The 24677-nt window shown below is 42.7% G+C and overlaps 1 protein-coding gene across 5 annotated transcripts in view; it reads left to right on the top strand.

Annotated features, from left to right (window-relative positions):
• Positions 1 to 24677, top strand: part of MGAT5 (alpha-1,6-mannosylglycoprotein 6-beta-N-acetylglucosaminyltransferase) — a 362412-nt gene that overhangs the window by 131574 nt on the left and 206161 nt on the right. For 3 of the 5 annotated variants that reach the window (XM_037017057.2, XM_037017058.2, XM_073241356.1), the window contains one exon: positions 335 to 717. In XM_037017057.2, the coding sequence (XP_036872952.1) occupies positions 477 to 717 (241 nt within the window). In that variant the 5' untranslated portion in view covers positions 335 to 476. The remainder of the gene's footprint in view (positions 1 to 334; positions 718 to 24677) is intronic. The other 2 variants (XM_037017059.2, XM_073241357.1) reach the window with 1 other exon arrangement.

Here is a 24677-nt window from a genome sequence, read left to right on the forward strand (position 1 = left end):
TTGGGTTTTTGCTGACATTCAGCAAATATCCTTCCATCTCCTCCTCACCTTGCAAAACAAGCTTCCTGTTTTGAACTTGGTCCCAACTGGAACAGACCTGCTATACCTGTTAACACACTCAAACACACATCTCCCCCTCTGTATTTGTACAGCTTTTTGTCACCTAGACAGATCTCCCCTCTCAGCTTACAGAATCATGACATAAGTTTTTGAACCAGCAAATTAAGAAAAAACAAGTTCACATTTTACAGCTGTTTGAGTAAAAACATGGCTTCTGGTTTATTTCACTGTGTTTTGCCATGATCATTCTGCTAACTGTCCTCTTCCTTTACAGTAGAATGGAAGTGAGAAAAGGAAATCGGCCGACACAAGAGCCAGAGTGAGGCCAATGAACCTACAAACCCAGCCTACACCATGAACTTGTGTCTCCCTTCTATGCTTTAAGAGCCAAGGGCAGGTGAAGTTGTTGGAAAGCAATGGCTCTTTTTACTCCATGGAAGTTGTCCTCTCAGAAGCTGGGCTTTTTCCTTGTGACTTTTGGCTTTATTTGGGGAATGATGCTCCTGCATTTCACCATCCAGCAGCGAACTCAGCCTGAGAGCAGCTCCATGCTGCGTGAGCAGATCCTGGACCTCAGCAAGAGGTACATTAAAGCGCTGGCCGAGGAAAACAGGAATGTGGTGGATGGGCCATACGCTGGTGTCATGACGGCTTATGGTAAGTGCCGTGTTTCTGGGGCTTCGTGTTTGAGTGTGTGTGGCTTTGCTTTGAAAGGACCCGAGAGGCTCTCAGACTTGGTCTTCTCATGGCTTGAGTGTATCCTTTGCCACTGCCTTCATGGCAGGGAGTTGCACACACGTATAGAAAGCTAAAGCGGTGCCGTTGGGGGGATTCTGAGCTCTTGTGTCCCCCTGACATCAGCCCCAGGGGCAGTGGACCACAAGAGCCAGCACTTGATCGTTGCCTCTGCATCCAGCCCCGTCTCCCTCAGCACATTTCTGGATTGCATGATCTCATCTGGGAGGATGATCAGGGAATGCAGAATAATATTCTCATTATCTTTCCCCAAGCAAAACTTAATTAGGACTGGTGGGAGTGAGGTAAGGAGGGTGGGGAGAAATGTCCTTTGGATGCCAAGAAACCCAGAGCCAAATGTGTGCCTCCTTCCAACCAGTATGCAGGGCCTCAGGGCTCCCACGCCAGCTGAGAGCTTTAACCTCTGGCTTTCAGAGCTTGCTGCTCTTCTTTCTGGCGCTTGTCTCCAAGTACACTCTCTTTGAAAGAAATCTTGTACTCTTTGCCTTTTTTCTCTGGTGCCTAAATGCCTTTTTGAAATGAAGCTGGGTGAAAAAAAAATCCACATAAGGAATATTATTTTTGTTTGGCAAAAGTTATACTTAATATAGAAAAAGGAAGCAGTAGACAGCAAAAAAAAAAAAGAAAAAGAAAATCACTTATAAATCTACTCTAGGAAATAACCACAATTAACATTTTAGTATCTATAGTTCTGCTATTTTATATATATATATATAAAATGTATGATATATATATAATATAAATATATATTATATATGTAAATATATAGTATATGCTTAAATGTATATACAAAAATATATGCATATATATAGAGAGACAAATTACTTACAAAAATATATATAAACAAATAATGAAACAAAAATTATAAACAAAATTTGTATCATGTTATTTTTTGGAGAATCCATGTCCCAGCTCTCCTGTGGTCCCTGAGTACTAGAGTAGACTTGATTTGCAGATGATGTCTTGTTATTGTGCAGTGACAGCTCTAGTCAATGAATGGAGACCAATGTCCATAGGGTTTGGGACCCTGAGATGTAAAATAAATGAGATACAAGGATAAGGTTGGATGAGATGGAAAAGATCGGTCTTTGTGACCTAAGTGAGAACTGTGAAGTATGGGAGTTCCCACATGGTAGTTTCTGAAAACATGCAGTGACAGGTTGAAGCCTGAGTTCACACAAAGAAAATCATACTCAGTCTTACGTGTGTGTGTGTGTGTGTGTGTGTGTATGTGTGTACATATTTTTTTTAAAGGATCCAGGAAACTTGGTTACTTATTAATTTTATATATATTTTGCTAAGGAGAAAATGGTTGCTTTTAACACATAATGTGGAAATTCTTTTTCAGTGCCTACTATTTGAGTGGTCACACTATCTACTTTTAATCTCTTCTTTCAAGATTTGGCAGTGTCTATAGGCATTGACTTTTAATACATCCAAATCAAATGCCATCTGTTTTGATCTGATGGATCAAAAAAATGAGACTCCATTTTAAGAGCCTACATTGAAAAACAATAGGTAATTTTTCAGAGGATGCATTTTAAAATTACTCATTGACTTTGATCTGTAATATTTCCTGAAGACTATAGTTAAGCCACCAGAAAAACACACAGAAAGCAGATTGTCACTATTGGTTTTCCCAGTGTGCAAAAACTAATACAACAAGTAAAACAGATGCTGTTTTCAGGTTTATGGTTCAGTGCATTCCATGTCACACATTTTAGGGGAAAGAGGAGTAGTCAGTAATAATTTCCTCTTTCCCTTTATCTCTGTCTATCAAACTTTTTCCATGATAAGGAAGAAACCATATGAAGGTAAATTTATAGGCTTTAAATTTCTCTAGTTGTTTTGGCTCTTTATTTCTCATGTGCTGCTGAACATCTCCTGCTGTGGGCTTCCTCCACATAAGGCCGGTGATCTGGTCTTAGCTTTTCAGCCTCACAGACACATTATATTTTTTAGAAAGCTACCAGAAAAACCTAGGGTGGTCTATTAGAATTTCACCTACTTTCTATGCTTACAATCAAAGGACTTCACAGCTTAAAGAAACTACAGAAATTTTTCCCAACTTTCTTTCTGTACAGGTAAGCCTTAACAAAGTATTTTTCTTTTTCTGAGAAACAACAGAGAAATAACCAAACAGGCCCCACTGGCAAGTCTAACTCACACTGCTATTTTTCTCTACCATCTGATCAACTCGGCATGTCAATTCAAGTGGTCTTTGGAGCTGAGATTTTGGAATTTTCACTGGACTGTGGACTGTGCATATGTGCCTGAGGCATTGGCAAAACAATCCCACTAAGAGTTGCTCACCGTGGCACTATTGGTGTTGAGGCTGGACAATTCTTTGTTGTGTTAACGTTTATCCTGGTCTATTGAACTTCTTCCATAGGAAGGAAGAAACCACATGAATGGTAAATTGGCTTTAAATTCCTACTGTTTGCACACTGTGGGATGTCCAGCATCTCCGGTGTATCTACCCACAAAATGCCAGTAGCACCTCCCATAGGGTTGCAACAGTCAAACATGTCTCCAGACATGCAGGGCAAAGTTACTCCCCCTCTGTACCTTGGAGAACCACTTCACTAAGAATACAAGGAGCAAACACTATCTAGGAGCATCTTCTTACAGAAGTTCTCAAACAGATAACTGTTTTTTTTTGTTCTTTAACATTTGGCAGCCTAGCTTTCTCCCTGGGTCTCAGTTCTGGGCACTGACAGGTGAGACTGAGCAAGACGGTATAGTCCAAGACCAGCCCTGGAGAGCTGGAGAGCCATTCTGTGCTTCTCCTAGGATCTCTCGATGGTTGTGGCATGAACAGCCAGGCAGCTCTGATAACACTTGGAGATGCAGCGACTGCAGGCTTTTCAGTGGCTTAGCGGGGCTGGTAGAGCATGGATGAGGGTGCACAAGCTACTGGCTTGCAGTCTGTCTCTCTACCATGAGGCAGCCCATGTACAGAGTGCTGCCTAGATGTCTGATCTGAGGAAGTGAAGAGCTGATCCTGTGTAACTGGGAGCTGTGTCTGGTTTGAATGAATCCAGTTAATAGACCGCCCCCCTCCCATATCCTTTCCTTCTTCCTCTCATATCATTTCAATGTTGGTATATTCAGAGGTTCTTAGTTTACTGTAAACGTGTCTTCAGTAACTGTGGCCGGTGAAGAATTATAGTAGATGTGTTTAGATTATTACTAATTTACTAGAATCCCTGACTTAAGATCCTAGAGCAAAAGGGTTTAACAAGCTATAACTTGTTAATTTCAGGTTAAATTCAGACCTTTACCTATTTGTGTAAATAAGTTTTATTGAAACAGCCACTCCCATTTGTTTATAACAACTTTAGTGACAGAAATATGATAATACCAGTATTTATTTCACATGACATGTAAAACATACTGACTCCATCTTTCAGCAGTTACCATAGTTGATTATAAAACACCCCTCTGACCATGCTCCTCTTTGATGCCAGAATTTCCCAGGACTGTCATGATCTAAACATGGTCAGCAAACTAGCCTTGGGGCCATGTCCTCCCGTTTTTACATGTGAAGGATTTGGAACCAGCACACCCTTTTTTGTGTGTGTCTGTGGCTGCTTTTGTGCTCCAGTGGTAGTGCCAGAGAGACTGCAAAGCCTGAAATGTTACTGTTTGATCACTTACCAAAAATATTTGTCAGACCCTGATCAATAGAGTCCCGGGGTCAGTCTTTTTAGCTACAGGATTTTGTTTGGTGTCCCAAGTCTTTCATTTCTGCATTTGGATTTGCTAAAGACTTCATCATAAAACACACATCCAAACACCATGTTTTTCTGTCCTTGGAAATGCTGCTTCTTAGTGGTGTGATGGTTGGGAGCACAGGCTTTGGGGCCACGCAGCTGGGCTTTGCTACGTACGTCCTGGGCCCTGGAGACACAAAGTACTTCGAGCACAGGATGTCCATCCTTACCTCAGCCACGTGAGTGGGAAGTGTGTACAAGGGGCTCCTCTCGGGAAATCTCCTCCTCCCCTGTCCTTGTTCTGGTGATTTCTTAGAAGAGAGACTTCTGAACCTCTGGGATTTGGTAATTCAGAAATAGTTCTTGGAAGATGTCCCAGGCAGCCTGTGTGAAACAAAGCATTCATCCCTGGGTGTGGAGGGCATTTCTGTGTGCCTGCCCCTTGGGGAGGACTGTGTGGAGCTAGCCTCCTCTGCATCTCCCAGGCCCACATGCAGAGCCAGGCCTGCCAGTGACTTCACGGGAATTGTATCATAATTGGTGTCACTTGCCCCAGTCAATGCCGTTCTTGTTTCTGAGGTGAACTGATCTCTGTCTCTGATAGCCTGACCCAAATTCTGATCCCCAGTGATCACTGTTATCTACAGTATGGACTTGGTCCACTTGCGTTCCCTGCATAGTAGGAATGGAAACCCGAGGCAATGGAGACACCCCTACACACACTTGTGCTCCATCCATACTTTATTATCCCTGACCTTTCTCACCTGTTTGCTTCTCTGGGCACTGGGATGCTCTGCCCTGGACCAGTCCCCCGCTCAGACGGAAGCAGCTTTGGGCCCTTAGGTTCTCTGCCAGCCTCCACCCCATATCCTGTTTCCCTGCTGCGGGATCCCCCCTGACCTCCAGGTCTCTGCACCTGCTCTTCCTTACCTCCTGTCTTCCGGTTCTCTGAACTTCTCGGGCCTACACTTGATGGGCTCTTATCTGTCAAGCCTATTATTTTGGGAACTGTCTGTGCCACTGGCTGGTATGTATCAGTGCCATCTAGGCATTGTGTGTACAGCTGGGAAAACATGAACCAGATCTCTTTTCTCATGGAGGCTGTTGGATTTGGGAGTGGAAAAATAAACAGGACAATCCCAGACAGTGATAAAGTCCAGGAAGAAAAATGACACAGGGAGATGGGATTTTTTTTTTTTTTTTTTTTTTTTTTTTGAGAGGGCATCTCTCATATTTATTGATCAAATGGTTGTTAACAACAATAAAATTCAGTATAGGGGGGTCAATGCTCAATGTACAATCATTAATCCATCTCAAGCCTAATTCTCGTCAGTCTCCAATCTTCTGAAGCATAACGAACAAGTTCTTACATGGTGAACGAATTCTTACAGAGTGAATAAATTCTTACATGGTGAACAGTACAAGGGCAGTCATCACAGAAACTTTCGGTTTTGATCATGCAATATGACCTATAAACCATCAGGTCAAATATGAATATTCATTTGATTTTTGTACTTGATTTATATGTTGATCCCACATTTCTCCTATTATTATTATTATTTTTATTTTTAATAAAATGCTGAAGTGGTAGGTAGATGCAAGATAAAGGTAGAAAACATAGTTTAGTGCTGTAAGAAGGCAAATGTAGATGATCAGATGATCAGGTGTGTGCCTATGGACTAAGTATTAATCCAGGCTAGACAAGGGCAGCAAGACATCCACGGATGCAGAAGATTTCTCTCAAAGCAGGGGGGGTGAGGTTCTGAGCCTCACCTCTGTTGATCCCCAAATTCTCACCTGATGGCCCCCCTGCGACTGTGCCTGTCTTAGGTTGTTCCTCCCTTGAGGAATCTTACCCGTCTCTGGCTAACCAGTCATCTTCCGGGGCCATACAGGGAAATGTAAAGTTGGTAAGTGAGAGAGAAGCCATATTGTTTGCAAAGGTTAGCTTTTTACTTCTTTGCAGATTTATGCCCTGTGGCTTCTATGCCCAGCACTTGTCTCAAGGTATCTTTACCACCTGGAGGAATTATGATACTCGGTAAATTCGATATGAGGCACGAATTCTATTTAAAGTTTGTAATTAGGAAGGAAGAAGAAAAGCTATAGATGTAGCATATGAAGGAAACTTGGGAGGATTGATTATTTCTTTGACATATCTTCTTGTATAGTACCTTAAGTATGTATAGGTTTTAAACTACTAACTAATTTGCACACACATATTGACATAATAGGAATACGGTGACATAAACAAAGCAAATCTATAATTACCATCCATCTCCAGTGAAGCCAAGAAAACCATTTAGGCACCCTAGGCATTTGTGAAAATTTATCTATGATATGATGGATATTGTCCAACTGTACTTGAACCATCAGACAAATTAAAGCAGCCCATTTCTGGGATCTGTTCACATCCCATATGTTCTTTTAACCATAGATAGTCTATAGTCATGAGATTTTGGGGTGCTACAACTTGCACCCCTCCCAACTCCTGGTTGAGTTCCAACAGTACAGATCCAGTCAAATTCGTTGTCTCACTGTATGCACATGCCAGCCTAGACATCTCCCTCCTCCTTCTTATGGCAAGTCCAGGAGATGGTGGGCTGGATGCAGCCACAACCGCAGCATCGTCCGGATCCCTGTGGAGGCTTTTTGATGATCATCCCCCGGCACGAGTCCTCCAGAGAGTGCTGATGCCGGAAGCTCCTCCTCATATCGTATCTTAGTTCATTTTCTGGGTATCCAAGCTAGGCCTTGATCTTCTGCGTAGAAACAAACAGACCCTTTGCCCACACTTTGACATGCCCTCTATACCACTGTGCAGAACTCATTGGAGGTCAGCACACAGTAACTGCTTTTTTTTTTTTTTTTTTAATTAAGAGAAAGGAATATTATCAGAAAAGAGTACCTCCATAGCTGATCATCTGACACCCTTTAAGTGATCAACATTAAGGATATTTAAAGCATGCGTTGATCTTTGATTTACCAATAGTTTTATCCTGTTAAGGAGTAATCCCCCTTTTCTTTCTTTCTTTCTTTTTTTTTTTTAAATTTTTAATCTACACTTACCTGAAGAATACTATGTTTACTATGCTCTCCCCTATATCAGGTCCCCCCTAACAACCACATTACGGTTACTGTCCATCAGCTTAGCAAAATGTTGTAGAGTCACTACTTGTCCTCTCTGTGTTGTGCAGCCCACCCTCCCCTTTCTCCCTCCCCCCCATGCATGCTAATCTTAATACCCCCCTTCTTCTTCCCCCCCCTTATCCCTCCCTCCCCACCCATCCTCCCCAGTTCCTTTCCCTTTGGTACCTGTTAGTCCATTTTTGGGTTCTGTAATTCTGCTGCTGTTTTGTTCCTTCAGTTTTTCCTTTGTTCCTATACTCCTCAGATGAGTGAAATCATTTGGTATTTCTCTTTCTCCGCTTGGCTTATTTCACTGAGCATAATACTCTCCAGCTCCATCCATGTTGCTGCAAATGGTTGGATTTTTCCACTTCTTATGGCTGAGTAGTATTCCATTGTGTATATGTACCACATCTTCTTTATCCATTCATCTACAGATGGACATTTAGGTTGCTTCCAATTCTTGGCTATTGTAAATAGTGCTGCGATAAACATAGGAGTGCATCTGTCTTTCTCAAACTTGATTGCTGCGTTCTTAGGGTAAATTCCTAGGAGTGGAATTCCTGGGTCAAATGGTAGGTCTGTTTTGAGCATTTTGATGCACCTCCATACTGCTTTCCACAATGGTTGAACTAATTTACATTCCCACCAGCAGTGTAGGAGGGTTCCCCTTTCTCCACAGCCTCGCCAACATTTGTTGTTGTTTGTCTTTTGGATGGCAGCTATCCTTACTGGTGTGAGGTGATACCTCATTGTAGTTTTAATTTGCATTTCTCTGATAATTAGCGATGTGGAGCATCTTTTCATGTGTCTCTTGGCCATCTGTATTTCTTTTTTGGAGAACTGTCTCTTCAGTTCCTCTGCCCATTTTTTAATTGGGTTATTTGTTTTTTGTTTGTTGAGGCGTGTGAGCTCTTTATATATTCTGGACGTCAAGCCTTTATCAGATCTGTCATTTTCAAATATATTCTCCCATACTGTAGGGTTCCTTTTTGTTCTATTGATGGTGTCTTTCGCTGTACAGAAGCTTTTCAGCTTAATGTAGTCCCACTTGCTCATTTTTGCTGTTGTTTTCCTTGCCCGGGGAGATATGTTCAAGAAGAGATCACTCATGTTTATGTCTAAGAGGTTTTTGCCTATGTTTTTTTCCAAGAGTTTAATGGTTTCGTGACTTACATTCAGGTCTTTGATCCATTTTGAGTTTACCTTTGTATATGGGGTTAGACAATGGTCCAGTTTCATTCTCCTACATGTAGCTGTCCAGTTTTGCCAGCACCATCTGTTGAAGAGACTGTCATTTTGCCATTGTATGTCCACGGCTCCTTTATCAAATATTAATTGACCATATATGTTTGGGTTAATTTCTGGGGTCTCTAATCTGTTCCACTGGTCTGTGGCTCTGTTCTTGTGCCAGTACCAAATTGTCTTGATTACTATGGCTTTGTAGTAGAGCTTGAAGTTGGGGAGTGAGATCCCCCCTACTTTATTCTTCTTTTTCAGGATTGCTTTGGCTATTCGGGGTCTTTGGTGTTTCCATATGAATTTTTGAATTATTTGTTCCAATTCATTGAAGAATGTTGCTGGTAATTTGAGAGGGATTGCATCAAATTTGTATATTGCTTTCGGCAGGATGGCCATTTTGATGATATTAATTCTTCCTAGCCATGAGCATGGGATGAGTTTCCATTTATTAGTGTCCCCTTTAATTTCTCTTAAGAGTGACTTGTAGTTTTCAGAGTATAAGTCTTTCACTTCCTTGGTTAGGTTTATTCCTAGGTATTTTATTCTTTTTGATGCAATGGTGAATGGAATTGTTTTCCTGATTTCTCTTTCTATTGATTCGTTGTTAGTGTATAGGAAAGCTACAGATTTCTGTGTGTTGATTTTGTATCCTGCAACTTTGCTGTATTCCGATATCAGTTCTAGTAGTTTTGGAGTGGAGTCTTTAGGGTTTTTTATGTACAGTATCATATCATCTGCAAATAGTGACAGTTTAACTTCTTCTTTACCAATCTGGATTCCTTGTATTTCTTTGTTTTGTCTGATTGCCGTGGCTAGGACCTCCAGTACTATGTTAAATAACAGTGGGGAGAGTGGGCATCCCTGTCTGGTTCCCGATCTCAGTGGAAATGCTTTCAGCTTCTCGCTGTTCAGTATAATGCTGGCTGTGGGTTTATCATATATGGCCTTTATTATGTTGAGGTACTTGCCCTCTATTCCCATTTTGCTGAGAGTTTTTATCATGAATGGATGTTGAATTTTGTCAAATGCTTTTTCAGCATCTATGGAGATGATCATGTGGTTTTTGTCTTTCTTTTTGTTGATGTGGTGGATGATGTTGATGGATTTTCGAATGTTGTACCATCCTTGCATCCCTGGGATGAACCCCACTTGGTCATGGTGTATGATCCTTTTGATATACTGTTGAATTCTGTTTGCTAATATTTTATTGAGTATTTTTGCATCTACGTTCATCAGGGATATTGGTCTGTAATTTTCTTTTTTGGTGGGGTCTTTGCCTGGTTTTGGTATTAGGGTGATGTTGGCTTCATAGAATGAGTTTGGGAGTATTCCCTCTTCTTCTATTTTGTGGAACACTTTAAGGAGAATGGGTATTATGTCTTCTCTGTGTGTCTGATAAAATTCCGAGGTAAATCCGTCCGGCCCCGGGGTTTTGTTCTTGGGTAGTTTTTTGATTACTGTTTCAATTTCTTTGCTTGTAATTGGTTTGTTTAACTTTTGTGTTTCTTCCTTGGTCAGTCTTGGGAGGTTGTATTTTTCTAGGAAGTTGTCCATTTCTTCTAGGTTTTCCAGCTTGTTGGCATATAGGTTTTCATAGTAGTCTTTAATAATTCTTTGTATTTCTGTGGAGTCTGTCGTGATTTTTCCATTCTCATTTCTGATTATGTTGATTTGTGTTGACTCTCTTTTTCTCTTAATAAGTTGAACTAGAGGCTTATCTATTTTGTTTATTTTCTCAAAGAACCAGCTCTTGGTTTCGTTGATTTTTGCTATTGTTTTATTCTTCTCAATTTTGTTTATTTCTTCTCTGATCTTTATTATGTCCCTCCTTCTGCTGACTTTAGGCCTCATTTGTTCTTCTTTTTCCAGTTTTAATAATTGTGATGTTAGACTATTCATTTGGGATTGTTCTTCCTTCTTCAAGTGTGCCTGGATTGCTATATACTTTCCTCTTAAGACTGCTTTCGCTGCATCCCACAGAAGTTGGGGCTTAGTGTTGTTGTTGTCATTTGTTTCTATATATTCCTTGATCTCTATTTTGATTTGTTCATTGATCCATTGATTATTTAGTAGCATGTTGTTAAGCCTCCATGTGTTTGTGAGCCTTTTTGTTTTCTTTGTAGAATTTATTTCTACTTTCATACCTTTGTGGTCTGAAAAATTGGTTGGTAGAATTTCAATATTGTGGAATTTACTGAGGCTCTTTTTGTGAGCTAGTATGTGGTCTATTCTGGAGAATGTTCCATGTGCACTTGAGAAGAATGTATATCCTGTTGCTTTTGGATGTAAAGTTCTATAGATGTCTATTAGGTCCATCTGTTCTAGTGTGTTGTTCAGTGCCTGTGTGTCTTTACTTATTTTCTGCCCGGTGGATCTATCCTTTGGGGTGAGTGGTGTGTTGAAGTCTCCTACAATGAATGCATTGCAGTCTATTTCCCTCTTTAGTTCTGTTAGTATTTGCTTCACATATGCTGGTGCTCCTGTATTGGGTGCATATATATTTAGAATGGTTATATCCTCTTGTTGGACTAAGCCCTTTATCATTATGTAGTGGCCTTCTTTATCTCTTGTTACTTTCTTTGTTTTGAAGTCTATTTTGTCTGATATTAGTACTGCAACCCCTGCTTTCTTCTCACTGTTGTTTGCCTGAAATATGTTTTTCCATCCCTTGACTTTTAGTCTATGCTTATCTTTGGGTTTAAGGTGAGTTTCTTGTAAGCAGCATATAGATGGGTCTTGCTTTTTTATCCATTCTATTACTCTATGTCTTTTGATTGGTGCATTAAGTCCATTTATATTTAGGGTGACTATTGAAAGATATGTACTTATTGCCATTGCAGGCTTTAGATTCGTGGTTACCAAAGGTTCAAGGTTAGCTTCTTTAGTATCTTACTGCCTAACTTAGCTCGCTTATTGAGCTGTTATATACACTGTCTGGAGAGTCTTTTCTTCTCTCCCTTCTTATTCCTCCTCCTCCCTTCTTCATATGTTGTGTGTTTTGTTCTGTGCTCTTTTTAGGGGTGCTCCCATCTAGAGCAGTCCCTGTAGGATGCCCTGTAGAGGTGGTTTGTGGGAAGCAAATTCCCTCAGCTTTTGCTTGTCTGGGAATTGTTTGATCCCACCATCATATTTAAATGATAGTCGTGCTGGATACAGTATCCTTGGTTCAAGGCCCTTCTGTTTCATTGCATTAAGTATATCATGCCATTCTCTTCTGGCCTGTAGGGTTTCTGTTGAGAAGTCTGATGTTAGCCTGATTGGTTTTCCTTTATAGGTGACCTTTTTCTCTCTAGCTGCCTTTAAAACTCTTTCCTTGTCCTTGATCCTTGCCATTTTAATTATTATGTGTCTTGGTGTTGTCCTCCTTGGATCCTTTCTGTTGGGGGTTCTGTATAATTCCATGGTCTGTTCGATTATTTCCTCCCCCAGTTTGGGGAAGTTTTCAGCAATTATTTCTTCAAAGACACTTTCTATCCCTTTTCCTCTTTCTTCCTCTTCTGGTATCCCTATAATACGAATGTTTTTCCTTTTGTATTGGTCACATATTTCTCTTAGTGTTGTTTCATTCCTGGAGATCCTTTTATCTCTCTCTATGTCAGCTTCTATACGTTCCTGTTCTCTGGCTTCTATTCCTTCAATGGCCTCTTGCATCTTATCCATTCTGCTTATAAATCCTTCCAGGGATTGTTTCACTTCTGTGATCTCTTTCCTGACATCTGTGATCTCCTTCCGGACTTCATCCCACTGCTCTTGCATTTTTCTCTGCATCTCATCCCACTGCTCTTGCATTTTTCTCTGCATCTCATCCCATTGCTCTTGCATTTTTTTCTGCATCTCTGTCAGCATGTTCATGATTTTTATTTTGAATTCTTTTTCAGGAGGACTAGTTAGGTCTGTCTCCTTCTCAGGTGTTGTCTCTGTGATCTTTGTCTGCCTGTAGTTTTGCCTTTTCATGGTGATAGAGATAGTCTGCAGAGCTGGTACAAGTGACCGCTGGAAGAGCTTCCCTTCTTGTTGGTTTGTAGCCTTTTCCTGGGAGAATAGCGACCTCTAGTGGCTTGTGCTGGGCAGCTGTGCGCAGACAGGGCTTCTGCTTCCTGCCCAGTTGCTTTGGGGTTTATCTCCACTGTTGCTGTGGGCTTGGCCTGGCTGGGGCTGTTCCTCCAAAATGGTGGAGCCCCGTTAGAGGGGGAGCAGCCAGGAGACTATTTATCTCCGTAAGGGGCCTCTGTGCTCCCTGCTGCCCAGGGGGTTAGAGTGCCCAGAGATCCCCAGATTCCCTGCTTCTGGTCTAAGTGACCTGTCCTGCCCCTTTAAGATTTCCAAAAAGCACTCTCCAAACCAAAACAACAACAGCAACAATGAGAGAGGGAACAGAAAGGAAAAAAAAAAGAAAAAACACACGATTTTTTTTTTTTTCCTCAGGTGCCGGTCCCAGGCACCCGCGCACTGGTCCTGCTGCCCTGTCTCCCTAGCACCAGGGTCCCTGTCCTTTCAAGGCTTCCAAAAAGCACCCACCCACCGGTCCCGCAGGGAAGGAACGCTCAATATTCTTGGTCCTCAGGCACTGGTCCCACGCACCCGCTCACCAGTCCCGCCGCCCTGCCTCCCTAGCACCGGGGTCCCTGTCCCTTCAAGGCTTCCAAAAAGCACTTGGCAAAAAGAGAGAAAAAAAAAGGGGAAAAACGTGCGATTTCTTCCGTCCTCAGGTGCTGGTCTCAGGCACCCACCCACCGGTCCCACAGGGAAAAATGCGGGATATTCTTTGTCCTCAGGTGCCGGTCCCAGGCACCCGCTCACCAGTCCCGCCGCCCTGCCTCCCTAGCACCGGGGTCCCTGTCCCTTTTAGGCTTCCAAAAAGCACTCGCAGAAAAGAGAAAAAAAAAAGGGGAAAAACGCGCGATTTCCTCTGTCCTCAAGTGCCGGTCTCAGGCACCCGCCCACCGGTCCCGCAGGGAAAAACGGGGGATATTCTTTGTCCTCAGGCGCCGGTCCCAGCCACCCGCTCACCAGTCCCGCCACCGTGCCTCCCTAGCACTGGGGTCCCCGTCCCTTCAAGGCTTCCAAAAAGCGCTTGCCAAAAAGAGAAAAAAAAAAAAGGGGGAAAAACGCGCGACCTCCTCCGTCCTCAGGCACTGGTCTCAGGCACCCGCCCCCAGGTCTCGCAGGGAGAAACGCGGGATATTCTTTGTCCTCCGGCGCCGTTCCCAGGCACCTCCTCACCGGTCCCGCCACCCTGCCTCCCCAGCAACGGGGGCCCGTCCCTCTAAGGCTTCCAAAAAGCGCTCGCCAAAAAAAAAAACTGCTCCGGTTTCTCTCCACCCGCCGGGAGCCGGGGGGAGGGGCGCTCGGGTCCCGCCGGGCTGGGGCTTGTATCTTACCCCCTTCACAAGGCGCTGGGTTCTTGCAGGTGTGGATGTGGTCTGGATGTTGTCCTGTGTCCTGTGGTCTCTATTTTAGGAAGATTTTTCTTTGTTATATTTTCATAGCTCTATGTGTTTTTGGGAGGAGATTTCCACTGCTCTACTCACGCCGCCATCTTGGCTCCCCCCTCGGGATTTTTTTTTTTTTAAAGCACTGAGGAGTTAGCTCTGGATGAGAAGGCCAAAGAAGGCTTCTCCCAGGTGTTTAGCCCACATGACACCAAGTTGCTGCTGGGTGGGGTGGGAGGAGGGAGTTGTGGCAGAGCATGCCAGGTGCCAGACGGGCTGTGTGCCAGGTCCTAAGGCTGCATGTCACTCCACAGGGGGATCAGAGGCAGCCGCAGCTGGAGCAAGGAGCAAGGAGCAGTGTGGGTACTACCTGAGCACTGGGCAGAGGTCGGTGCCTAATGGCCCTGCAGGCTGTGGGTCTCAGTGTGAAGAAAGGGAGGGTGGGGAGGGGGTGGGTGTTCCTGAGTGTGACCTGGCTGGTGCTGGCCTTGGCCTGCTCTGTCACCCACTGTCACCTCCATAGGTGGGGAAGAGAGGCAAGGAGGAGGTTCTTCCTGTTTCCTTCAGGCTGTAGGTATACCTACCATGAGGGTAGAGAACCAGGGTAGGGCTTTGGTTGCTGGTCTGGGGGCCTCGTTGGCTTGAGGATGCCTGTGTGTGTCCAAGGCAGTAACACCATGTAGGGTTCTGCACAGAAGCTGATGCGAGGCCCCCACCACGGCCCTGGGTGCCTGCGTGAGGTGGCTCAAGTAAGGTAGCCCCTGCACCATGTTGCAAACCTAGGTAGTGTTCTGAGTCAGATAAAGAGCTTTTACATGTGTTTCATTCCACCTTTCTTATGGAACTGAAGAAGAAAAAACTTAACGTTGGATGTCATTGGAGATATAAGCCTGTGAAGGTTTTACTTTGGTTTACATTTTGCTTTTTGTCTCTGTTCCCATCGCTATTACCAAAGATCTGTGTTTTGGAGGGCTGGGGTGATGTGATAAGACACCATCGCCAAAGCAGAAATTCTCCACCCTTGAAGAAAATAGACTGTTCTTTGGAATTAAACTGTTAGGAAAAAAATGAGCTGGGTAGTTTGGTGTGTCTGAGGAGGTCTTGATTATTCTTCAGTAATGTGGCTGGTGTGATAAAAGAAAGGTCTTTCTGTTTAAAACGCTTGGAACCTAGGTCTGTTTGTGGCTTGGGGCTCTTGCAGCGATCTGCTGGTAGAGGGCCAGCCCACCCAGCACCCCCACGAGAGCCAGGCCAGGTTCACTAGCCACCCAGCCAAAGCCGGAGGTCTGGGAAGGCCCCAGGAGTGCTGTGGACGGGAGTGCAGTCAGAACACAGGGGCCTGGGAGGAATCAGAGGCTTGTTCCTTTACTTCCTTTGCCAGCACGGCCTTTTCCTTCATGCCTCAAGTCCTGGCTGGAGGGGAGTGTGCTCATGTGAGGGGGTTTGACTTGGGCTCAGAGTAGGCCAGTCCCTGATGTGGGGTTCCTTGCCACGCCCGGTGTTGGGTGAGCCAGCCTGGTGGTGGGTGGATTCTTCTGCCAGAACTGCTTGGACAAGTGTCATGCCCCTGTGGCCACCGTGAGAGCTGCTCGCCCTCCTCGTGCCTGCCTTGACACCTCAGCTGCCTCTCAGGGCCAGCAGGCGGTGGCTGAGCATCTCTTGTCTGAGTCCCTGCATCTGCTCTTCCTTCCACCTGTGAGCCTTCCTTCCTGGGAGCTCACTCCTGCTCTCCTTCTGTCCTTTCAGAGGTAGGGCCCAGCCCCTCCTTCATCCTCATTCTTCACATTTACACTACCTGTCATTGCATATTTATTGTAAATGTTTGTCATCTCTCTCCCCCACTTAGAACACAAGTCCCCGAAGGGCAGGGGGTTTTGTGTCTCTTGTTCCCCACCTTCGCCTGAGTGAATAGCAGCACGTCCCCCACCTCAACTCAGTCTGTGTGGTACAGTTACAGCCGGGCTAATTTAAAAATCACAGTGATACAGTAATGTTTTTAGTGAGATTGGAAACATCAAGAGAGTCCCTGTGGACTCTGTGTCAAGGAGGTCCCAAAAAGCTATTCTGCATGATTCAGACATGGGAGCCATTGTTTATTTCTGGAAAGCAGACAGTTTATATGTGGCTTAAGGAAGGGCTCCTTACTACATGTCTGAGCTTGGGCAAGTAACTGATGTTTCAAGAGCCTGCTACCTCTTTTATAAAACAGAAGATATAATTTCACCGACCTCAGAGGCTTGTTATAAGGATTGCATGTGACAAAACGTGTTGAAGCACCTATATTAGTAAAGTGCATTCATTACTGTGAATTGTCACTAACCTGGCAGGCATGTACTGCATCTGTTACCACCTGACCAGAATTGTCTGTGTAAACCTGACATTGTTGATACGTTTGAACACAGGGCTTCAGGAACATGTTGATGTAGCTGTCCTTAGCATTTACAGGCAACAAGACCTGACCAGATACGGGAGGAAACAAGCCGTGCTCCAGAGAAAGGAGGGTGTCCTTACAAAGAAAATAGAAAAAAAGAAAATTTTCTTACCCTCAAGTCCAGATAAATTTTGATTTCCCTCCACTCCTTTCTTTGCAAATAGATATGCATGTGTATGATTGTTTTAAAAAAAATAGGAATATTTTATGTACAGTTTTTTAACTCACTTTTGTGTTATTTTCTTGTGAGATATTTCTAATCGCTATACACTTTACTTCCTCATCCATCCATTCAGTAAATATTTATTGAGCTCCAGATGTTAATGGCTGGTGGCAATAAACAAAGATGACAGGACAGACTTCTCTGCCTTCCTTGAGTTTCCAATCTGGTGATTTACAGACGGACATAATGTAATTTAATTTTTTTGGTGGGTATTTGGGTAATGTCTGGTTCTTATCTATAATCAATAACACTACTCTCTTTTAAAACTAACACTCCTTTTAATGTTTTTGTACAGAATGAATGGCCTGTATTTTGCTCATCACTACAACTGTATTATCTTTCTGTGGAAAGGTCACTTGAAAATTAATTTAAAAATGTATAACTGATGAAACTTGACATTCCTGGCAGTCAGTGGGAGTGAGAGATTGGGGTTAATTCCTTTCTCATTAGCAACTTCCTTTCTCATTAACACTCTGTCTTTGCTGGTTTCTCCAGAGCAGTAAGTGGGGCTGCTTTGTGGCTCTGTTGTTCTCACTCTGCCTGTCTGGCCAACTGTGGTGAAGAGCGACTTGCATTAGGAATGAGTGCAGATAGAAATTATTTTTGGCAATTCAGATGTGCTCCTGGCTCATTGCACAGTTGGTTCTGTGCTAGTCAATCGTGGCTGTACCTTAAACGTAGTTCTCAATCGTGGCTGTGCTTAGAATCCTTAACATGTGGGTCTGTAGATCTTGAGTGAGAGCTCCTTGAAGATGGGACTGGGTAACTGTGAGTCCACAGGCAAAACTGATTCACAGCAGGCTGGAGAACCATTGCTTCAGAAGCAAGTCCCAGGGAAAGGGTGGGGGCATAGCATAGGCCCTAAGTATAGCCTTCTTGATAATTGTTCGAGGGTTATCAGCTTGATGATTGAGGCAGCTGGGGTTTAACCATCCAGCCTCATGGCTCTAGCTGACAGACCAATCAGCTGACAAACCTGTCTCCACCCGCAGGACCTCCTTGCTGAGATCCCATCTCTCCGGACTCCAGCTATGAAGGAAGGCATAGCTGCCAGTTTTATCTCCTTGGCTGTCCTGCTCAAGGATGTGGCAGCACCTTCCAGCCCCTTCTTATCTGCTAGTATCATGGCTTTCTGGAAATGAAAACTTGCAGAAGCTGTCAGAGTACCTGTTCGAGATTTTGTTGCTCTCACCCTTGATCAAAGAACATCTCTGGCATGATAGAAACCAAAGCTTACTTTCCCCAGGGGCACATCTTAAATGTTTTTGACAGTGTTGCTCTCATCTATATCATGTACAATAAGTTTGAGGAACACAGAATTGAGGTAGTAATGTTGGGATTAAATTTTTATTGGTAAATCTGAAGCACAAACAACATTCTAAAACCCTATTAGTAATTTAAATTTGTAGTCCTGCTGAGGACACATTTTACTGCTCTAGTAACTATAAAACACAATGCTAAATATAAAAGTATTATACTAGAATTTGGAGGAATGTTTATATCTTTGTTAAGTGCTATGAAATTATTCTTGGGTGTACAGTCTCAATGGATAAATGGGTTATCAATAATACTAAAACAGAAACCAGAATACTCTGGTATTTGTTTAAATTTGCAGTAAAGCTCTTAACAGTTTTTGCAAGTTCACCTGTAAAATACAAAGGTGAGGAGTATTTTCATCACCTAGAAAGGTGTAATTTATTTGGCCTTATTTGTGGGAAATTGTAGTTCATTTATTCGTTGGTCCCTTCATTGGTTCATTCCCTGAGTCGCTAATATAATCCGTGCTAAGTATTATAATGTTCTAGGCACTGTGCCAGCTGGTAAGAAGACAAAGGTGGGCTTAACATCATCTTTGCCCTCGTGTGTTTTATTAACAGGCTCATTTATCTTGTGTTGGACTGTCTTGAAATAATGACTCAAATAGGTGCTTCAGTTGAAAATGAACTTTTTTTCCTTTTGTGTTAGGAGAGAGGGGAACACCTCCATCCTGCTCCTCATATTGTCCTGGCAGGATCCAATGAGTTAGTCCATGTAAAGTGCTTAGGACAGTAGCTAACACACTGAATTTACTCCGTGAATGGTGGTAGTGGTGACGGTGAATGTCAGCACCCTCCTCCTCATTGTCGGTACCCTCAGCCCCACCACACAGAGTCACAAAAGGTCCATTCAGTAGGTGAGCTCAGCAAGGGACAGTAGGCCACACTCACTGGTGGGGCTGTATTTTAAGAGTTGAAGTAGTAACTTCTTAATGCTGATATGACTGACGCCTTTGTATTCTACATTGGGGATGCTCCACTGATGACTGACATCACAAACTATGGGTTGGAGGACTCTGTCCATAGTCCTGTTGACTTTTAACAAAAAGGCAAAAGGTTACCAGCCTTGACGAGACCAGCACAAGGGCTAGCCTCTGTCAGCTCCAGAGGGAGGCTGACACTGCTCATTGTCCTTCCCTTCCTGTTTGTAGCCACGCCTCCTGCCTCAAGGTGGAAGTCACACAAGAAGGCAAGGTCAGGGAATGGCTGCCCACACTGTCATTGCCTCTCTGTCAAAATTCTCTGTTCTCTCTCCACAGAGGGGCAGTGGGGAAGACAAGGATTGGGAGAAAATACCTTAATTAGTGGTTCTTAAATGGGGGTAATGGTGCACCCGCTCCCACACCCACTGGGACATTTTTGGTTGTCACGTGGGGGGACTCCTACTGTCATTTATTGGCTGGAGGCTAGGGAGGCTACCAAGCACTCCACAGTGCACAGGCTGAGGGGTGCTGGTCCCACAGCAAAGAATTATCTGTCCCAATGTGTCAGTAGTGTCAAACCTGATAAACCCTGAGTTAACCCAACCTAGGAGGCCGGGGCTTATGTGTATGGCTAACCACAATTGCTGGTAATAGTTGATACCATTTTTACATGTGGAGGCTGGAGATGGGAAATATTGATATCCTTTATTTGAGGAGTGTTTTCTTTTTGTAAATTGACTTACATACAACAAAATGCACTAATCTTAGTTTATAGATTGATGACTTTTGACTTGTGTGTCACTCCTATAACCATCACCCAGATCAATATCAAACATTCCTTTTATATGATTTTCTTTACCCTTTTGCCTGTGAAATAGTTTCTTTATACTGAAAATACAGCCACTTCTCAGTGGCACCATTGTCCCCATCAGCATGGCTAGCCTCTGGCAGTCTTGAGAACTAGCTGATGCTTTTGATTCAGTTTAAGAGCCAAGCGGGAGACTGACTCCTGCTGTCCTTGCCGCTTAAGGACGTGCCAGGGACGGGCTGTGAGTCATCTGACCCTGTGGCTGCAGCTACCAGGCGAGAGTGATTTCACCACACTTTGGATAAAATGATAAGGCTTTGTGTCCTTCAGGGAGATATTTCTTCAGGAAGAATGAGAGCATTTTCCAGAGCAAGGTTTTCTTTCTTATTTATATATGTAATAGGCACTTATGTCGCACTTTTAGTTTATTATGTGCCACCTGGTGTTCACAACATGTTATAAATATTAATTCATTAAGTCCTCATAACAACTCCAAATAGGTAGGCTTATTTTTATTTATTTATTTATTTATTTTGGTATCATTAATCTACAATTACATGAAGAACCGTATGATTACTAGGCCTCCCCCTTCACCAAGTCCCCCCAAATACCCCTTCACAGTCACTGTCCATCTGCGTAGTAAGATGCTGTAAAATCACTACTTGTCTTCTCTGTGTTGCACAGCCCTCCCCGTGCCCCTCCAACACTATACATGCTAATTGTAATGCCTCCTTTCTTTTTCCCTGTCCTTGTCCCTCCCTTCCCAACCATACTCCCCAGTCCCTTTCCCTTTGGTAACTATTAGTCCATTCTTGGGTTCTGTGATTCTGCTGCTGTTTTGTTCCTTCAGTTTTCCTTTGTTCTTATACTCCACATATGAGTGAAATCATTTGGTACTTGTCTTTCTCCGCCTGGCTTATTTCACTGAGCATAATACCCTCTAGCTCCATCCATGTTGTTGCAAATGGTAGGATCTGTTTTTTTCTTATGGCTGAGTAATATTCCATTGTGTATATGTACCACATCTTCTTTATTCATTCATCTACTGATGGACATTTAGGTTGCTTCCATATCTTGGCTATTGTAAATAGTGCAGCGATAAACATAGGGGTGCATCTGTCTTTTTCAAACTGGAGTGCTGCATCCTTAGGGTAAATTCCTAGAAGTGGAATTCCTGGGTAAAATGGTATTTCTATTTTGAGTTTTTTGAGGAACCTCCATACTGCTTTCCACAGTGGTTGAACTAATTTACATTCCCACCAGCAGTGTAGGAGGGTTCCTCTTTCTCCACAACCTCTCCAACATTTGTTGTTGTTTGTCTTTTCGATGATGGCGATCCTTAATGGTGTGAGGTGATATCTCATTGTGGTTTTAATTTGCATTTCTCTGATGACAGGCGATGTGGAGCATCTTTTCATGTGTTTGTTGGCCATCTGAATTTCTTCTTTGGAGAACTGTCTGTTCAGCTCCTCTGCCCATTTTTTAATTGGATTATTTGCTTTTTGTTTTTTGAGGTGTGTGAGCTCTTTATATATTTTGGATGTCAAGCCTTTATCGGATCTGTCATTTATGAATATATTCTCCCATACTGTAGGATACCTTTTTGTTCTATTGATGGTGACCTTTGCTATACAGAAGCTTTTCAGCTTGATATAGTCCCACTTGTTCATTTTTGCTTTTGTTTCCCTTGCCTGGGGAGATATGTTCATGAAGAAATCACTCATGTTTATGTCCATGAGATTTTTTAAATTCTTTTTTTAATTTTGGTATCATTAATACACAATTACATGAGCAACATTGTGGTTACTAGATTCCCACCATTATCAAGACCCCACCACATACCTCATTACAGTCACTGTCCATTAGCGTAAAAAGATGCTATAGAGTCACTACTTGTCTTCTCTGTGCTATACTACCTTTCCTGTGCCCCCCCTGCGATGACATGTGTGCTAATCATAATGTCCCTTATTCCTGTACTCCCTCCCTTCCCACCCATCCTCCTTAGTCCCTTTCCCGTTGGTAACAGTTAGTCCATTCTTGGGTTCTGTGAGTCTGCTGCTGATCTGTTCCTTCAGTTTTTGCTTTGTTCTTTTTTTTTTCTTTAATTTTTGTTTTTTTGAAGAACATTATGTTTACTAGGCTCTCCCCTACCCCAAGTCCCCCCTACAAACCCCATTACAGTCACTGTCCATCAGCATAGTAAGATGTTATGGAATCACTACTTGTCTTCTCTGTGTTGCAAAGCCCTCCCCTTTCCCCCAGCCCCCACATTATACATGCTAATCATAATACCCCCTTTCTTCTTACCGACACTTTTCCCTCCCTACCCTCCCATTTTCCCCAGTCTCTTTCCCTTTGGTAACTGTTAGTCCATTCTTGGGTTCTGTGATTCTGCTGCTGTTTTGTTCCTTCAGTTTTTCTTTTGTTCTTATACTCCACATATGAGTGAAATCATTTGGTACTTGTCTTTCTCCGCCTGGCTTATTTCACTGAGCATAATACCCTCTAGCTCCATCCATGTTGTTGCAAATGGTAGGATCTGTTTTTTTCTTATGGCTGAGTAATATTCCATTGTGTATATGTACCACATCTTCTTTATCCATTCATCTACTGATGGACACTTAGGTTGCTTCCATTTCTTGGCTATTGTAAATAGTGCTGCAATAAACATAGCGGTACATCTGTCTTTTTCAAACTGGAGTGCTGCATCCTTAGGGTAAATTCCTAGAAGTGGCATTCCTGGGTCAAATGGTAAGTCTGTTTTGAGCATTTTGAGGAACCTCCATATTGCTTTCCACAATGGTTGAACTAATTTACATTCCCACCAGCAGTGTAGGAGGGTTCCCCTTTCTCTGCAACCTAGCCAACATTTGTTGTTGTTTGTCTTTTGGATGGTGGCCATCCTTACTGGTGTGAGGTGATATCTCCTTGTGGTTTTAGTTAGCATTTCTCTGATGACTAGTGATGTGGAGCATCTTTTCATGTATCTGTTGGCCATCTGAATTTCTTCTTTGGAGAACTGTCTGTTCAGCTCCTCTGCCCATTTTTTAATTGGATTATTTGCTTTTTGTTTTTTGAGGTGTGTGAGCTCTTTATATATTTTGGATGTCAAGCCTTTATTGGATCTGTCATTTATGAAAATATTCTCTCATACTGTAGGGTACCTTTTTGTTCTATTGATGGTGTCCTTTGCTGTACAGAAGCTTTTCAGCTTGATATAGTCCCACTTGTTCATTTTTGCTTTTGTTTTCCTTGCCTGGCGATATATGTTCACGAAGAAGTCGCTAATGTTCACATCCCAGAGATTTTTGCCTATGTTTTTTTCTAAGAGTTTTATGGTTTCATGACTTACATTCAGGTCTTTGATCCATTTTGAATTTACTTTTGTGTATGGGGTTAGTCAGTGATCCAGTTTCATTCTCTTACATGTAGCTATCCAGTTGTGCCAGCACCATCTGTTGAAGAGACTGTCATTTTCCCATTGTATGTCCATGGCTCCTTTATCATATATTAATTGATCATATATGTTTGGGTTAATGTTTGGAGTCTCTTTTCTGTTCCACTGGTCTGTGGCTCTGTTCTTGTGCCAGTACCAATTTGTCATGATTACTGTGGCTTTGTAGTAGAGCTTGAAGTTGGGGAGCGAGATCCCTCCCACTTTATTCTTCCTTCTCAGGATTGCTTTGGCTATTTGGGGTCTTTGGTGGTTTCATGTAAATTTTTGAACTATATGTTCCAGTTCGTTGAAGAATGCTGTTGTTAATTTGATAGGGATTGCATCAAATCTGTATATTGCTTTGGGCAGGATAGCCATTTTGATGATATTAATTCTTCTGGCCAGGAGCATGGGATGAGTTTTGATTTGTTAGTGTCCTCTTTAATTTCTCCTAAGAGTGTCTTGTAGTTTTCAAGGTATAGGTCTTTAACTTCCTTGGTTAGGTTTATTCCTAGGTATTTTATTCTTTTTGATGCAATCGTGAGATGGAATTGTTTTCCTGATTTCTCTTTCTGCTAGTTCATTGTTAGTGTATAGGAAAGCAACAGATTTCTGTGTATTAATTTTGTGTTCTGTAACTTTGCTAAATTCAGATATCAGTTCTAGTAGTTTTGGAGCGGAGTTTTTAGGGTTTTATATGTACTGTATCATGTCATCTGCAAATAGTGACAGTTTAACTTCTTCTTTACCAATCTGGATTCCTTATATTTCTTTGTTTGTCTAATTGCTGTGGCTAGGACCTCCAGTACTATGTTGAATAACAATGGGGAGAGTGAGCATCCCTGTCTTGTTCCTGATCTCAGAGGAAAAGCTTTCAGCCTCTTGCTCTTCAGTATGATGTTAGCTGTGGGTTTGTCATATATGGCCTTTATTATGTTGAGGTACTTGCTGTCTATAGCCATTTTGTTGAGAGTTTTTATCATGAATGGATGTTGAATTTTGTCAAATGCTTTTTCAGCATCTATGGAGATGATCATGTGGTTTTTGTCCTTCTTTTTGTTGATGTGGTGGATGATGTTGATGGATTTTCGAATATTGTACCATCCTTGCATCCCTGGGATGAATCCCACTTGGTCATGGTGTATGATCCTCTTGATGTAGTTTTGAATTCGGTTTGCTAATATTTTGTTGAGTATTTTTGTATC

The sequence above is a fragment of the Manis javanica genome, chromosome 7 (genome assembly GCF_040802235.1).
Source record: "Manis javanica isolate MJ-LG chromosome 7, MJ_LKY, whole genome shotgun sequence".
Lineage (NCBI taxonomy): Eukaryota > Metazoa > Chordata > Mammalia > Pholidota > Manidae > Manis > Manis javanica.